Source organism: Peromyscus maniculatus, chromosome 1 (genome assembly GCF_049852395.1).
Source record: "Peromyscus maniculatus bairdii isolate BWxNUB_F1_BW_parent chromosome 1, HU_Pman_BW_mat_3.1, whole genome shotgun sequence".
NCBI classification, from domain to species: domain Eukaryota; kingdom Metazoa; phylum Chordata; class Mammalia; order Rodentia; family Cricetidae; genus Peromyscus; species Peromyscus maniculatus.
In genome coordinates this window covers 196,606,188-196,624,554 of record NC_134852.1, presented here as the reverse complement: position 1 = coordinate 196,624,554, position 18,367 = coordinate 196,606,188, and the positions used below count along the sequence as shown (strand labels likewise).

Below are 18,367 nucleotides of genomic sequence, written 5' to 3'. Positions count from 1 at the left end.
AATTAGAGAAGATACCAGTGTAAAGACTTCCCATGCTCATGGATTGGCAGGGTTAATACTGTGGAAATGGGCATCCTACCAAGAGCAATCTATGAATTCAGTGAGGTCTGCCTCAAAATTCCCAAGCAATGCTTCACAGAAACTAGAAAAATGATCTTAGATTTCATATGGAAACATAAAACAACCAGGACAGGAAGAGGAGGAAGAGGAGAAGGAGGAGTAGAAGGAGGAAGTCCTGAACAACAACAGAACAAAAATAAAACAAAGCAAAAACAAAAAACAAAATCTGCCGGAGGTATCACCATTCCAGATTTCTAGCTATACTACAGAGCTATAGTAATAAAAAGTTCATGGTACTGGCATAAAAATAGATACATTGACTAATGAAATAAATTTGAGTGTGTGTATAAGCCCACACCCCTAAAGCCACTAATTTTTTTGGAGGGAAGGGCCTTCAAGACAGGTTTCTCCATGTAGCCCTGGCTGTCCTGGAACTTGTTCTATAGATCAGGTTGGCCTTGAACTCATAGACCTACCTTCCTCTGCCTCCCAAGTGCTGAGATTAAAGACATGTGCCACCACTGCCTGGCTTAAGCCACTGATTTTTGACAAAGAGGCCAACAATACATGTTTGAGAAAAGATGCCATCTTCAACAAATGGTGCTGGTCAAACTGGATAGCTACGTGGAGAAGAATGAGTGAAATGAAATCCTTATTTCTCACCCTGCACAACACTCAACTCCAAATGATTATGGACCACAACATAGGATCTGATGTCCTAAAACTGGTAGAAAAAGGAGAATATGCTTGAACTCGTTGGCACAGGGACAGACTTTCTGGGCAGGGCCCTGGTAATGCAGGCATTAAGACCAACCACTGACAACTGGGGCATCATGAAACTAAAAAGCTTCTCTATAGCAAAGGACACCACCATTCAAGTAAATAGGCAGCTCACAGTATGGAAAAAAATCATTACTAGCTACACATCTGACAGAGGGTTAGTATCTAGAATATACAAAGAACTCAAAAGCTAAAAAGCATTAAAAAGATGCCTTTAGTCCCAGCACTTGGGAGGCAAAGGCAGGGGGATTCTGTGAGTTCAAGGCCAACCTCGTCTACCTAGCATGTTCCAGGACAGCCAGGGCTGTCAGTCAGGGTTAACAGTATTAACCCTGCCAATCCATGAGCATGTCCCTCTTATTTAATAAAAAAAAATAATTAATGAAGAAAGAAAAATCAAATGGGAAAGTGGGGCATGGAACTAAGTATAAAGCTCTCAAAGGATGAAATACAAATGGCTGAGGGTTTTTTTAATGTTCAACAGGGGCTGGAGAGATGACTTAGCAATTAAGAGTACTTGTTGCTTTTGCAGAGGACCTGTATTCAGTTCCCAGCACCCATACAGCAGCTCATAACCATATATAACTACAGTTGCAGGGGATGAGATGCCCTCTTTCCACCTCTGTGGATCCCAGGCATGTATTTGGTGTACATATGTACATATAGACAACACACATGAAATAAAAAATAATAAATATTTGAAAACAATGTTAAAAAACATTCACCATCCTTAGCCATCAGAGAAATTTAAGTTAAAACTACTTTGAGATTTCATCTTATACCAACCAGAATGGCCAAGATAAAACAAACAAAAAATGCTGACAAATGCTGGTGTGGATGTGAGGAAAGAGGAACACTTACTCATTGCTCATGGGAGTGCAAATTGGTGCATCCCCTGTGGAAGCTCCTCCAAAAGCTAGAGACAGATAAAACACACAGTCCAGATGTATCACTCATGGCCATATAACCCAAAAGACACTACATCCTGCTACAGAAAAGTTCGCTCATTCATGTCCATTGCTGCTCTATTCACAATAGCTTGAAAATATGTCAACAGATGAGTGGATAATGAAAATGTGGTATATTTATACAATGGAATATTGTTTAGATGTTATGAAGGGAATTATGAAGTTTGCAGGTAAATGGATGAAACTGGAAACAGTCATTCTGAGTGAGGTAACCTAGATATCCAGAAGACAGATGTCATGTTTTCTTCCTTCCTTCCTTCCTTCCTTCCTTCCTTCCTTCCTTCCTTCCTTCCTTCCTTCCTTCCTTTTCTTTCTTTTTTTTTTTTTTGGTGTTAGATTAGAATCTTTAGATATGTGTGTTTTATTTGGAATAGCCACAGAAGTTAGAAAATTAACAAGGGGTCAGGAGAGGGGGGCGGGGGGGGCAGCTTTTAAAGGCAGAAGGTAGACAGTGATACCAAGGGGAATGGAGGGGAATGGGACAGGGCTGGCTGGCTGCGTTGGCCCTTCCCAAGCGGCCTTCCTGTCTGAGCCAGCTGCCAAGGTAGTGGCCACAGCAGAGCTTGACAGCCGAGAGTGAGAAGGTGGCCAACAGCGGCTGAGCCTGGACAGAGGAGCATGTAGTCAAAGGGGAAAATCCTGGATACTTCAAACGCTACCCTTTTTTTTTTTTTTTTTTTTTTTTAATTTAACAACCTGTCCCAAATAATCCAGCAGTTACACTGGCAATTGTATCCACACTGGTAAGCCAGATGTCTACTGGGATTAATGCTGTTTCATCCAGTGGCTTGGCCACACCCTCCTGTACCTGGTTTGGGGAGCATTTCTCTAACTACCATTTGGGCTCCTTTCAACTTATTCAGGGTGGGTTACAGCCCTGATATTTAGAAAGGATTTAATATGTCACACGGACCACCAACACATGTGTGTGACAAGACCTTCTTATAATGAGAACAAATATAATTTACAAATTAGTTGGGACCCATGTCCTGGGTGCTTAAACCACAATAATGATATTCTGGGTGTGGCCTGATTACATCCCCACATCCTACAAGGACTATCTTTAGCCCATTCTTAGCAATTCTTTTTCCACATCTGGGTCTGGTCTAACATCTTGTGACTATCAGGTAAAACCTTCTGAAATGCGTTAACTTAGCAGTAGCTTTCACCAAGCCCAAGACTAAGAGTGTTGCCAGGCTGCGTCTGGGACCTCTGGCAGAGTTCCCCAATTTGCTGTAACCTGCCTCTCCGATGTCTCCACCATGTATTTAGAAAGTGTCTTGATTTACAACTTCCTTTGTTCTGTTGCTGTGAAAACTTCATGAAACTAATTCCATGTTGGAACATGGAAACTGGGGTGACCTAAATCAGTGTTCTTAGGCCATAGTCGCTCATATTTGGCTCCAGAATAAACTGTCATCTCCTGTCCCTTTGGGGAAGACCCTTGTGTTTTTATATCAACACTATTGTTTTATGTAAACTGTAGCCTTAATAAATATGTCGAATTTACACTTTGCATATATGAATATTCTTGGAAAAGAAACCCATATCAGTAATTTAATTTAAATTTTAAGCCAGCTATGGTGGTGCAAACCTTTAATCCTAGCATTTGCGTGATTGACATTTGCGTGATATGCCTAGTGTTTATCAACTCAAATCCTCCTGAACTATGTGGACATCTGTTGGAAAGGAAGCTTGAATTATGTTGGTAATTGACAGCAAAGGGATGTAAGGGACACAGAGAAGACCTCCACTGTAATTTGGGTAGCCATAAAAAATAAAAGTCTGTACTTGGTGCCTCCTAAGAAGAACTCAGTTTTTTTAGTAGTCAAGGGTAATAGAAAATGAGATATCATTAAAAAATGCTTTATGTTAATTAAAGTATCTTTAAATAGTGCATTTGATACAAGGCCTCACTATGTACTCTGGATGACCTGGAACTCGCTATATAGACCAGGCTGGCCTCAAACTCACAGAGATCTGCTTGCCTCTGCCTCCCAAGTCCTGGGATTAAAGGAGTGAGCCATCACCACCTGGCTTAATTTGACTCTTTTCATTAGCTTATTGAGAATGGGTAGCTGGACCTGGCTTACTGGGCCACAGTCTGTGACTCTAAATCCATGGTGACCCTAAATCCAGGCACACAGTGCTCCCCAAGTCCATCTCTGTGAGTATTGACATGAGGGTTTTATTTATATTATTAAATATAAATGCTTATATTTATTTATTTATTTATTTATTTATTTTTTTTTTTGGTTTTTCGAGACAGGGTTTCTCTGTGTAGCTTTGCGCCTTTCCTGGAAATCACTTGGTAGCCCAGGCTGGCCTCGAACTCACAGAGATCCGCCTGGCTCTGCCTCCCGAGTGCTGGGATTAAAGGCGTGCGCCACCACCGCCCGGCTAAATGCTTATATTTAAATAGGAGGAAGGAGGTACGTATAATGAAACAGTACAGGTAGATGTGATCTTCCCCAGCACTGACCCATCCTTGCCAACACTGTGTGAAGTCTCTTTCTAGGAGACAACCTTTCCCTTCCCTCAGGATGGGATTCCTGGCAAGTTTTTAACTCTTTGGGGTACATAGCTAAAGCAAAGGACAACGCTGTATGTTTAGCTTATCTCCTTTCCTGCTAGGGTATTTACAATGGGACCCCTAGAGCTGAGGCTTTTTCCTAAAATTCTGGGATCAGAAATGAGTCTGGTTGGACAGTATTGGGCAGCTACTTAACTATCAGCAGGCATAGAGGTCCTTGTGGTTAGACTCTTCTTCAAAATGGCTTGTAGAACCATGGACTAAATTTGCACAGTTGTGATTACTGACCAAAACCAGTAAACAAGCAAACAAACAAATCTCAAGTTCTGAGTCCTATATTGGTCCTCTGTGGGGATATGAATTGCTGAACTGTCTGGCAGGTCCATAATAGACTGTGACAGGGCAAGGCAGTACAGAGGTTCTTGTATTCTTGCTGAGGGCATTTCAGGTTTAACTAGAATTTGATCTGCTTGATGGTGAATCCCATGGAAAATTACCCAAGTCTTTTCTAGGAACAGGAGGTCAGGAACCTTATCTTAGTTTCTGTTAGACTGTCCGATTGTATGGAACCCCTCCAGCTAACCGTCTGTCTTAGCTTCTGTTCAACTGCTTGCTTCTGCGAAGGAGTGAGATGCCAGGACATGGTTTCTGGACACACTTTACTTTAGTCTCAAATACCTGAATACCTTACTGTACTCCCAGCTGGCTTGAATAAAGACTTTCAATTGGTTATAAACTGTGTCTGAAGGTCATCTGTGTGCATGTGGGGGTGTGGGGGGGGAGGTGGCTCCCCATACCCAGACAAATACTTGACAAATACTTAATTTTCCCCTGAGGCAGGGTCTCTTTATATAGTCCTGGCCTGGCTGCCTTGGAACTCACTATGTAGACCAGGCTAGCCTCTAATTTACAGAGATTCACCACCTCTGCCTCCTGAGTGCTGGGATTAAAGGTGTGTGCCACCATACCCAGCTAAATCTTATTTTCAGATTATTATTTAGCCCAAGGCTTTCTGTCTAAGAAGGAAGAAGGGCAAACTATCCCTTTCCATAAAGGTCAGTCTTAATGGCCCGTTACTTACCTAGATAGGTAATTACGCCTCAGAGAGAAATTGGGATTTAGACCAACTCTCTGGTAGGCATACAGATAGGGAGACAGGCTGTGACTAGGTAATAAAGGTGGAGGATTTCCAAGATGCCCAGTTTCTTGTTCACTCTCCTAATTTGAGACTTAAAACCTGGCAGCTTAAAACAAAGGTATTACAGGCTTTTGTTTGCCCCCACCAGGCTCCCTGCTGATGGACTGACTCAACAAATTCAAAGCGGGATCAAGACAAGATACACAACATGTTGAGCCAATTAACCATCCAATCTTTTACCACAGAAATAGAAACCGCAAAACAGAGCACTTCTTGCTCTCGCAAAGGATTGTCAGTTCCAAGCACTCACATCTGGTGGCTCATAACTGCCTGCTCTTCCACCTCCAGGGAATCTGATGCCTTCTTCTGGCCTTCATCAGCACTTGGAATTCACATTCACATAACTCACATACACATAGATTAAAAAAAAATAAATCTTTAAAAAAATTTTTTTGTGGTGGTTTGAAAGAAAATGGCCCCTAAAGGGAGTGGTACTATTAGGAGGTGTGGTCTTCTTGGAGTGGGTGTGGCCTTGTTGGGGGAAGTGTGTCACTGTGGGGGTGGACTTTGAGGCCCCCTACGTGCAAGCTACACCTAGTGTCTCAGTTCACTTGCTGTTGCCTTTGGAATAAGATGTAGAACTCTCAGCTCCTTCTCCAGAACCAAGTCTGCCTGCACACTGCCATGTCCCACTATGGTAATGGACTCAACCTCTGAGACTGTAAGGGAGCCACCTCAATTAAATGTTTTCCTTTCTAAGAGTTGTGTAGTCATGATGTCTCTTTATAGCAATAGAAATCCTAACTAAAATAATTCCTTAAATTTTTTTTTTAAAGACTGCTATAACCGACCATTGGGTGATTAACAGCCTTACTTAGACACTGACGCCAATGAGGATAAAGAAGGTAAAAGGATGGCCGGTGTTTTGGCCCGTGCCCCAGGTCATCCAGTCCCCAGGGGATGAGAAGACACCTCTGAAAAGGACCCTATACTTCGAGTAAGTCCCTCATCCTCTTAATCAGGGACACCATGGAGACCCCAGAGGTTGAAGTCTGGTCAGGGTACATTCTGCAGAGGAGGGTCATTGCAGAGGGAGATGTCCTCAGAACTTCCAAGACAAGCCACACGGACAGCAAGACCTTGATGGCACCCGGCAGATGACGCAAGTGACGGAAGAAAAACTAAATGAGCCATGAGGTCCCCCCCCCCAGTCCCTGGGGGCCTCAGCTGGCCTTAACAACGTAAAGGAATGTAATGGGGGTGCTTACAGGGGCCCCCCTTCTATGGTTGCTGTGGGCGGGGCCTTTTTTTTTTTCTCTCTTTTTCGAGATAGGGTTTCTCTGTGTAACAGCCCTGGCTATCCTGGAACTCACTCTGTAGACCAGAGTGGCCTCAAACTCACTGAGATCCACCTGCCTCTGCCTCCTGAGTACTGGGATTAAAGATGTGTGCTACCACTTTTAAGGCCATGTCCCTCCCAGGGGAGCTATTGGCAGTTCTTGGGTGGCATTTTCTTTGCTGGTGTAGGCCAGTGGTAATCGCCCATGTTCCTGTAAATAACCCCTCACTCATGTTCATATAAGCAGCCCTGATTAAACTTACCAGGACACAGACACACACATACCCATAAAAACATAAAAGTAGAAGGGGAACTGGTTAGTAAGAATAAGGTAATAGAGTGGGGGGTAAAAAGAGAGGTTAATGGGGTAAGTGTTATCAAAACACATTATACACATATATGAAAATGGCATAATGGCCGGGTGGTGGTGGCACACTCCTTTAATCCCAGCACTTGGGAGGCAGAGGCAGGCGGATCTTGGTGAGTTTGAGGCCAGCCTTGTCTAGAGTTCCAGGACGGGTTCCAAAGCTACACAGAGAAATCCTGTCTCAGAGAGAGAGAGAGAGAGAGAGAGAGAGAGAGAGAGAGAGAGAAGAAGAAAAGAGAAATGAAAAGAAAATGCCATAATCATAATGAAGTACATTATGTATAAATTAACATATGCTGCTGTGGGATGCTTTTTCTGTATGCTGTGAATATGTGCTGCTCTCATTGGTTGATGAATAAAGCTGTTTTGGCCAGTAGCCAGGCAGAATAAGGTTAGGTGGTACAATCAAACTAGAGATGAAGAAGGGCAGAGTTGGGGTAGCTGCCAGCAGCTGCCAAAGGAGCAAGATGCCAGAGTACCAGTAAGCCACAGGCCACATGATGGTACATAAATTATTAGAAATGGGGTAACTTAAATGTAAGAGGTAGTTAGTAATAAGCCTGAGCTACCAGCCAAACATTTATAATAATGTAAGCCTCTGAGTGATTATTTGGAAATGGGTACAGGTCAGGGTGGGACAGAGAAAAGCCTCCACTTACAATATGCTAATAAAAAAAAACCAGAGCACTAGAAAAATAGCTCAACAGGTAAAGACACTTGCTGCCAAGGCTGAGGGCCTGATTTCCTTCCCCTAGATCTAAATGGTGGGAAGGTAGAATAGATTCCTACAGGTTGTTTACATGTGCCATGGCATTCTCATTCAGATGGACAGACAGACAGACAGACAGACACACACACACACACTGTTAATGTAATAAAAATAAGTAAAGACAACATACCAAGAAAAGATATTAAAAGAGAAAGAAAGAATAAAGATTAATTTTTGACCACCTACATGGTCTTGGGGTTTGTCTCTGGAGAAAGCAATTGGTAAAAACACCAAACATAAAGAACTAAGAATTTGTTTTGTTTTGTTTTTGTTTTCTGAGACAAGGTCTCTCTACATTGCCCTGATGTCCTTGGAACTCACTATGTAGACCAGGCTGACCTTGAACTTACACAGATCCACCAGCCTCTGACTCCTGAATGCTGAGATTAAAGACGTATGCTGCCACATCTGGGCTAAGATACATACGTAGAGGCAAGGGACGGATTCATTCTCTACATGCTCCCCCATTAGATCCAAAGTATGCTAGGTGGGACCTCATAGTCACACCAGCCATGTGCACCTGGAGGACTCTCACGACTTCCTAACTGGATTTTCTCATGCCTGAAACCTGAGGGGGACTTTAACCTCTAACCAGTAAAGTCCCTTGTTACCGGCTTTTAGCCCTGGCCAGTGACTCTGTTATATGCCAATGATTCTTTTTAAATGCAAAACAGAGGCCTTCATCACATCCTTTGCCACTGTGTGTGGCTGAGGGCCAGGAAGATGCACTGGATAGCAGCCAACTCTCCTTTCTTAGTAGAAGAAACTCCTTTTGGAGCTGGATCTCAAGGTTTCCACACTGGAAAGGGTTACATCTCTGCTTATAATCCTAATAGTGATTTATTTATCTTTTAAAAAGGATTTTATTTATTTTTACTTTGTGTATACGAGTGTGTGCCTGCATGCATGTAAGTACACATGCTTACAAGGTCTGCTGAGGCCTGAAAGCTCCAGATCCTCTGAAACTGGAGCCACAGACACTTGTGAGGCGCCATGTGGGTGCTGGGAGCCCAAGCCAGGTCCTCTGCAATAGTGCTGTGGGCTATTCTCCATTGGGCCATTCTCTGGCCTCTTGTCACCTCTTCTTATAGTCAGTCCACCTTTAGATGATACTGTGGCAGTCTAACTCATGTATCTGGGTCCCTTTTATCATCCTCTGAGGCCTGAAAGGAAGGGTAGAGACCCTAAATACTCTACAATCTATTTCAGCTAGTAGTAGCCAGATCCACTCAATTCCCATCTCCCAAAGGATTTTAGAATCTCAACTCTTAAGTGGAGATTCTTAGGTAGCTAGTTAGATATTTGTGGGGTGGAGGCCATTGGAAATGGACATCCCCCAACCCAGCTTATAATCAGCACCTAGTAAAACCATGGACTGAACTTGCCGGACGCATTAATGGCCAGAGAACGGAGTCTATTACCTCAGGTCCTGAGTAGAAACATGACATTCTGAACTGTTCAGAAGGTCAGTAATAGATAGCAATATAAACCTTATAATATAATTATCTAGCCAGAGGATGTCTGATAAAGAACAAGAAGAGATCATAGTCCCTTCCTGTGAGACTCCATCCAAATGGGTCAGTCAGTATCAGAGAAAAACCCTGCAGACAAGCTGCCTCTTCAGAGGCCTTTGAAGTAGTGTAAAGCCTGCCTAAAGGTAGCTTGGTACGAAGGTCCCCTTGGCCGCCCCACTCTCGTTCCTTGAGAGTAAACCATTTCACTCGTAAATTCTAACAGTCTTCTACACTATGCTCTCCCTGTCTCAGTTTGAATTCTTTGGATAGATCACAAGGATCAGAGAGCCCAGGAGATTCCAGACAGAGACAACAGCATACAGTAGCAACCACACATGGAAAGAGACAATTGCAGGGAGAGATTTCACTTTAGTTCTCTGAAAGGCTGACCCCACAGCAGAGACGTATCAGCAGTATGTCACTTAGTGAGAAACAAGACTTTGCCTACATTGGCTGGGACCAACATGGAGACCCAGATGACCAGCAAAACAGTGTTTCCCTAGACTGGCATTTCCACATTAGCGTTGCAGTGTAGGTTGGCCCCGTCATACACGCAACCACACAACACATCTGAAAACCCCACATGAGAACAGAAAAGAGGAGTGGCCCTTATCCAGGAGTCCCCCTGGCAACCCATCTGAAGACTCCTCTCCAAGCATAGTCTTCTCTCATCGCTCTTGACTGTGAGATGTACTGTCCAAATCTCATGGGTGCGCTTCATCCTGAGAAAGCCAGTGCTCCTTCCTAGAGGATACATCTCACCTGGTCATTAAAGCAGTCTCAGGAGCCCTCTTCTGGGTGATTTTTCTTTTTCAAGTGAGGACAAGAAACTGGAAACAGTGGGTTGAGGGTTATCCTCTCTGTCCTTGAGACCATGCCAGTACTTCAGAGGCAACAGTATGGCCACAGAGATTCTACCTCACTACTCAGGAGGATACAAGATCACAAGACAGGGAAAATTGAGGAGATTCAGAAAGGAAAGGAAGCCCCAAGTGTGGTTGAAATCAACCAGCTAAGAGTTAAAGATTTTGATACAACTAACAAAATTCACTGTGAAGACCGTCTGCTGCACAGGAGTCAACATTCTTTTCCTTCCTTTCTTCCTTCATTCTTTTCCTCTTCATCATCATCATCATCATCATCATCATTTTTTTTTTTGTTAGACTCATGTAGCCCAGGCTGGCCTCAAAGGCACTGTATTTTGAAGGATGACCCTGAACTCCTGATCCTTTTGCTTCCACCTCTCAGGTGCTGGAGTCACAGGTATGGGCCACCATGCCCAGCAGCAATATTATTTTTTCATAGAGATATTTCAAAGAAGAAGGATGAAAGAGCAGTGAGCCATGCTCGGAGGCAAAGCCTTATGCAATCTTATTCCTGGCCGGCTACTGTAGTCAGACGAATCTCTCCTGCCCGCCTGTTCCCCAATAACCGGTGGATTTTTCATATTACATAACTTTCTGAGAATCTTACAAACAAGATTATGAACTTTGTTTACAGTAAATAGGTGTCTTAATTCCCTTGTGACCTAGTACAGTAAGGGCTTCTTTCTTTATTGTTTTAATTGTTGTCGTTTTAATCTTATTTGTATGTAACTATCCAACACTCCTCAGAAAGTATTCTGGGATCTCATTTAGTAAAAGAAAAATCAAAGTTCCACAGAAATTCTTTGAACAGTGTAATCTCATAAGCTACCAAACTTGGCTACTGTTTTTTGTTTGTTTTATTTATTTATTTATTTTGCCAGTTCTCATTTATTTTTGAGTCTTGAGGTAATGTCATCTTTTCAATATGGAAAAAAAATAAAGCAGCCAAGTTCAACTTCAACACCAAATAAAAGGATGGAGCAGGACCAAACCAGGAGGAAAATGGCAGAAGCCAAGATGTCACTTCCTTCCAGGGAAGGTCCCAAAACACCCAGGTGGCAGCACACCTTCCCAAGTTTGGAGGTTAAGTGGATCGGGCAGTTTCTGGACATTCAGAGACCAAGGCTCTGCCCTCACCCCACTCTCACCTCTTGGAGAAAGGGGGAACAATATAGGAATGATACCTCCAACGGCAGATTTGGCTCAGGACAGCTGGGAGGCTATAAACGGAGATAATCCTGCTAATACCTCTCCGGAGGCTGAGAGATGAAGCAGGAAAAAAACAAAACAAAACAAAACAAAACCTGTCGATTGAAAAAGCCTCAGTGGATTCTCCTATGTGAATGGCCTTGGCTGGAAAAACCCAGTCTCTCTCTACCCAGTACCCCCTTCCTTTTCTCTGATCCATTACTTAGCTTTAGGATGGTGGCCACTGTCTGGGTTTTTAGTACTGGGCTGGTTCTACACAGGATCTGGAGCAGAACTCAGGTTCCCGTAGAACATATTGGAAAAACATTAACTGACAGTTATGAGAAACAGATAAAAATACGGAGCGCTTCACGAATTTGCATGTCATCCTTGCACAGGGGCCATGCTAATCTTCTCTGTATCTTTCCAATTTTAGTGTATGTACTGCCGAAGTGAGCACTTGGATATTTGACAAGACACTTAAAAGTAGAGAAGCCCTCCTGTCAGACATGCCCTGCTCTCTCTCTCTCTCTCTCTCTCTCTCTCTCTCTCTCTCAAGCTAAACCCATGTTAAAACCCCTTTTGTTATCTTTTGAGACCGTCTCACTGTGTAGTTCACTACAGAACTCACTCTGTAGACCAGGCTGGCCTCAAACCCATGGAGATCTGCCCGCCTGTTTTCCAGGTGCTGGGACTGAAGATGTGGGCCGCCGCATCCAGCAGTGAAACCTTTTCTTAATAAACCCCAACTCATCTAGGTGTGGTGGCGCACGCCTTTAATCCTGGCACTGGAGAGGCAGAGGCAGGTGGATCTCAGTGACTTAGGAGCCCACCTAGTCTAACACAGAGAGATCCTGTCTCAAAATAAATTAAAATAAAATAAAGATAGACTCCAGCCCTGCTTCCTACTGACTCATCCTGAAATTCTCTTCTGCCACAAAGTCAAGAGTTCTGGCTTCCCCTGAGTAGAGGTCTCTCAAAACCCTCCAGCTGCTGTGACCGACGATGAGGTATGCATCTCTGACCCGCAGGGCTGCCAACAAGAGCAGCGCACAGTTTAAATCCAGGGTCCAGTCATGGTGGCAGTGTGCTTACTCCCAGCATTCAGGAGACTGACACAAGAGGATCCTGAGTTCAAGCCAACCTTAGCATTTTGGATTGTTTACTTCTAGAAGTTTCTATTTAATATTTTCAGATCACAGTGGATACCATGCAATTGAAATGAGGCCATGGTTGGGAGGGTGTAGGGGGGGCTACTACCCCGCACGCATGTGAACTGCAGCTTTGAGGATCTTCCGGGGTCCTGGGTGCTAGACAAGTCCCCCATGATGCATTTGTGCACTTCCCTCTAAGACACACCCATTGCTTAGGTGGGGAGGAATCACGGGCTAAGCGTACCAAGGAGATCTCGGAACTATCTCACACGTTGACTGGCTGGCAGGCTTTGGGCACGGAAGAGCACTTAAGGCAGACATCGACTAAAATTAACCGCAGGCAGAAGATACTGAGGAGCAGAACACAGCTGTGCCTGCTGGCCTTGGGAAAACACTGTTGCCATGAAGGAATGCTGTAAGAAAGTATGATAGGACCGAATTCCAAGGTGTCACCTCCTGCGGGTCTAGGCTCTGAGAGACTCTCAAGATTCACTGTAAAAAAGGAATCTCTTAATTTCTAAGGAATGAGTTTTCCACCGTCCAGCTACTCTCTTATATGTCTAAATATCAGACACTGGAACCTGCAAACACCAGCCAAAGTGGCTTATTGGAGGCCAGGACTTGGGTTCACTTGCAACCCTTGGGGGAAAAAAGACTCAAATTAGGTCAGCCAGGGTACCCATCAATGCTCACAAGTTTCTGAAAAGATGCCTAACAAAAGTTTTTCACCTCTCTTCAGAGATCCTTTATAAGGCTGCAGAGACGGCTCAGTGGGGGAAATTACCCGCTGTAAAAGTGTGAGGACCCGAGTTCTAATCCACAGAACTCCCACAAAAAAGCCAGCAACAGGCCGGGTGGTGGTGGCGCACGCCTTTAATCCCAGCACTCGGGAGGCAGAACCAGGAGGATCTCTGTGAGTTCGAGGCCAGCCTGGACTACCAAGTGAGTCCCAGGAAAGGCACAAAGCTACACAAGAGAAACCCTGTCTCGAAAAACCAAAAAAAAAAAAAAAAAAAAAAAAAAGCCAGCAACAGAGTGTCTGCTACCCCAGCACTCCTCCAGGAAGGTGAACGGGGCAGACAGGAAATTCCCAGAAGCTTGCAGGCCAGCGAGCCTGGTATATAAAGTGGAAAAACAGTAGACTCTGCCTCAAAACAAACAAACAAACAAAAAAAGCAAACAACCCAAAAGAACGTACAAGGTTAAGGCCCAACCCCTGACATTATGCTCTGACCTACATGCTCTGTGATATGTATATTCCAACGTTCATGTACAGAAAACACATGTACATACACATATGCATACATGCGCACACACACACGTGAAGCTGCTAAGTTGAAAAGCCAATTCTTCAAGGTAAGTCTTTTGCTGTTCAACTGATGAGTTCAAACAGGCTTCTGAATTACCTTGTGGGCTCAACTGTTTGCTCCCTCATAAAATTCTGTATATTTTATGAACTCCCCCCCCCTTCTTCTTCTTAGTTTATTTTCTTGTGAGACAGGGTTTCTCTGTGTAGTCCTGGATGTCCAGGAACTCACTCCATAGACCAGGCTGGCCTCAAACTCAGAGATCTGCCTGCCTCTGCCTCCTGAGTGCTGGGATTAGAGGTGTGTACTACCATGGCCTGGCTCTTCTTTTAAAATTCTACATCCATTTGAGTTCCTTGTGACTCACCTAAGGAACACATGTAAACGAAGTCTCCTCCTAGTCAAGACTCTCTTAGAGAGAGGCCATCTTGATAGGCTAACCACACAGGGCTAGAACGCAGAGCTTTTCTCCAGAGTCAAACCTCGAGGCTGGGCTGCAGCAAATGTGTATCAAATATATTTCTAAGGTCTTCTTTTTCTTTTTGTTTATTCCCATTTTGCAAATCCAGGGGTCTGCAGCTGCTCAACAGGAGCCTCCCCATATTTTGAAGAATGGAAATCACCCCAATTAGATCTACAAATTTGTCAAAATTTTTATTTTTGGCAATACAGATCCATAGAAAGGAGACTCAGAGGCACCTGAAGAATGAATCCAGCCCTTCATGGCTGCAGGCGGGTCCAGCCTCAAAGGACTAAAGCACTTTCTCTTCGCCTAGGGCATTTCAGAAACACAAGTTGGAGGCTGGAGACATGATTCAGTGAGTGAAATGCTCACCACGTAAGCGTGGGTACCAGAGCTCGGATCTCCAGGGCTCCCAGAAGTGCTGTTAGGAAAGGCAGCCTGTGTGTGGCTGCATTCCTGCTGAGCTACTCTGTCCTGGCTCCAGAGAGTAGCACCTAGTCTTACCTAATCCATCCTTTGTTTAACCAACACCTTCTGTTTCTCTTATCACCCTATGTGAATCTTGTCTCAGAGTATCCCAAGGATCAAAGGCCTGTGTAAAACTTGGTTCAGGAAACCCAGAAAACCATGGTACCTGAGAAATCGAAGAGTTTGCACTTGGCATTTTATCTCTGGGAGCTCCTTTCCAGTTGCTTTGAAGATACAGAAATTACCTGGCTAAATTGTAAATAGAGAGAAAATAAAAATGCCCTAGGCGAAGGGAAAGTGCTTTAGTCCTTTGAGGCTGGACCCGCCTGCAACCATGAAGGGCTGGATTCATTCTTCAGGTGCCTCTGAGTCTCCTTTCTATGGATCTGTGTGAACCCACACACCCGTGCCTCCACAAATGCCATGGCAGCCAGCCTGCAGTTCCAGTGGATGGCGTAGCTGGCCAGAAGACAATCCATGTCAGAGAGCTCTGGTCTGACTGAGAAGATGTGCCTCAGTAAATAAGATGGAAGAATGATTGAGATGAGCAGTTTTTCTGCTTTGCGGAGTGCCCAGGTTCAGTCCTCTGCACCCACATGGAGGCTAATGACATCTATAACTCCAGTTCCAGAGCACCTGATACCCGCTTCTGGCCTCTATGGGCAGCAGGCATGCTCACAGTGCTCATACATACGTGCAGAAAAAAAAAAAAAAAAAAAACACTGATACACATAAAAAAGGAAAATAAATAAATCTTACAAAGATCAACGATGACTCCCAACATCACCCTTGGGTCTCTACACTCATACACACATGCATGCAGTTACACCCCGACACAATATGTGTCTATGAACATGTAGATATGTATCCACATACATGCAGAGCACAAACACACATGAAAAAGGAACAAGAAAGAAATGTTGGCGAGCCGTGGCACATGCCTTTAGTCCCAGCACTCGGGAGGCAGAGGCAGGCGGATCTTTGTGAGTTCCAGGCCAGCCTGGACTACAGAGCAGATCCAGGAAAGGCGCAAAGCTACACAGAGAAACCCGGTCTCGAAAAATGGGGAAAAAAAAAAAAAAGAAGAAGAAGAAAATGTTGGTGGATCAAGTTTGCAGATTGTGGTCCACATCCTCAGACAGTGGAAGGCGGCCCAGTTGCAGGGACAAGTCCCTCTCAGAATTTTTAACCCTTTCATAGCAGATAGTTTACTAGCATCTCAGTCAGGGCCTGCACACACTGATGGGGACCCACGGCATGGACGCTTACCTCTTCCTGCAGCAAGTGTCCTGGCATGCTGGCCCTTGGATGCTGAGAGAGTCTTCCAAGGAATGAAAATTGTGATGTCTGGGCCTGCAGGACAGAGTAGCCTTCTGCCTGTAGTCAGCCTTTCTCTGTACCGCCAGCTCCCGAATAACGACACAGAAAAACAAAGTTAGGTGCTGCCACGAAAGCCTCCCCTGTGCCTTTTACACAGGATGGTTGTCCGGGTTCACCCCTGGTGTGTGTGTCCTCTCCCAAAGCCGCAGATTTAAAGGCTCTGGCTGGCACTGAGTGACTGGTCCTATTTCCTCACATACCTTTCATCTGCTGCCAATAAGGGGTAAGGTGTGCAGAGCTGGCTGGCCTAAGGGTAGGAGAGGCCAGGAGACAGAATACAGTTAGAAGGAGATTAAGCCAGAGTGATGGGACACCTCGGATATCAACATCCCAATGGCCCCCACCCTTGCTCTTTGCGGTGAGAAAATGCTAACGGTGCTTTGTCAGCTCTGGCTTTGTCTTTCATTGGTCAAAGAGGATTTGGTGCCCTCTCAACCCGCAGTTACTGTTGGTCAAATGTCATCTGGTGGTCTCTCTTGTGTCGTCTCCTTGCTCTTCCTCCCTCTTGGCCTCCACCCATCGCCCTGTGACTTCAGGAGCACAGGGGTATTCCTCTCTTGAAGAGGGAAAGTTCACGGTCCAACAGAGAGGATTGGGTCCACGCCTAAGGAGAGTCCACACACACCACAAATGCAAAAAATGCTTTAAACTGCCAAGCCATCTTTCTCGCCCCAAAGGACACAGTCTTGTGTATTATATGTGATCTCAATAGCATAACCCAGTTCTATAGAAGGAAAAAGGTAAAAGACAGGCCAGACTGAGCTCCTAGTTCTGAAACTTGCTGAGACACCACCTTAACCCTGGGCAATTCACTCTGTGTGCTTCAATTTCATCATCTGTGTGATGGGAATGATACTTTTGTTTTGCAAGGTTACTCTGATTATTCAATAAGTTGGTACAGAGTTAGATTCACAGTGCGCAGCAATTGTTACCACTGCATTTATATGCAGACTCCTTTACTTAGGTCTTCAAACTACTCCATGATTTGACCTGGAATGTCCTTTTGAGACTTAAATTCCCTTTCTGCTTAGCATAATCTAAGTCATCATGACCCACTCTTACCAATTCCTTTCCTGTCCTGTCCCATCCCCTCCCCTCCCCTTCCGTCCCCTCCTTTCTCCTCTCTTTTCCTTCCTTCTTCCCCTCCTCTTCCTCTCTTGTTCTCACTGCTGTTACTTAATTTTGTTCCTGGGAAAAGATGTCAAAAAAAAAAAAAAAAAAAAAAAAAGATCATCTAATTGGGGCTGGCTTACAGTTCAGAAGTTCATTCCATTGTCACCACGGCAGGAAGCATGGCGGCATGAAGGTAGACATGGTGCTGGAGAGTAGCTGAGAGTTCTACATCTGAGTCCACAGGCAGGAGGCAGAGAGAGAGAGAGAGAGAGAGAGAGAGAGAGAGAGAGAGAGAGAGAGAGAGAGAATCACTGGGCCTGGCTTGGGTTTTTGAAACTCCAAAACCCACTCCCAGTGACACATATCTTCCAACAAGGCCATACCTACTCCAAGAAGGCCACAGATCCTAAACCTTTCAAATAGTTTCACTCCCTATGAGCCTACAGGGGGCATTTTCATTTCAAACCACCACACAAACTATCTTCCACTCTACTCAGTCCATAAAAATACTGCTCATGATTCTGCAAATTTTACTCATAGGTATATACTCAACAGAAATGAAAACAAATATGCATATGTGCATGCAGACACAGACACACACACACAACCATGTCAATGAATTTCATAGCATCCAAAATGGAAGCAATACAGGTCTTAATCCACCAAGTAAAGTATAGTAATAAATGGCATATTCACAAAAATCAAGTATTACTTGCCATAAAAATGGAACATATACTAACACACAAAGTAGCCTCGAAAGGCAAATAATGAGTAAGAGAAGCCGGGCTCAAAGAAACACTTATTACATGATTGTGTCTGTAGGAAATGTTCAGAAGGGAAATTTTATAGAGACAGAAAGTAGATTAGAAGTTGCTAGAAACTCAGAAGTAGGTTGGAGGTGGTGCTGGTTGTAGGATAATGGCTAAGGGGAGCAGGGTTTCTTTGAGGGTGTGGGGATTA

At 44.3% G+C, this 18,367-nt stretch overlaps 1 protein-coding gene and 1 non-coding gene across 3 annotated transcripts in view; both read right to left on the bottom strand.

Annotated features, from left to right (window-relative positions):
• The window catches only part of LOC102911122 (acyl-CoA desaturase 3), a 32,939-nt gene extending 16,414 nt beyond the window's left edge, over window positions 1–16,525 (bottom strand). Inside the window, exon 1 of one of the 2 annotated variants that reach the window (XM_076563149.1) lies at window positions 16,184–16,525. In XM_076563149.1, the coding sequence (XP_076419264.1) occupies window positions 16,184–16,210 (27 nt within the window). In that variant the 5' untranslated portion in view covers window positions 16,211–16,525. The remainder of the gene's footprint in view (window positions 1–16,183) is intronic. The other variant, XM_076563150.1, reaches the window with a different exon arrangement.
• On the bottom strand, window positions 11,876–11,982 carry LOC121826918 (U6 spliceosomal RNA). The gene has a single exon (XR_006069079.1). It is a non-coding gene; the product is annotated as a U6 spliceosomal RNA (small nuclear RNA).
• Window positions 16,526–18,367: the final 1,842 nt, after the last annotated feature.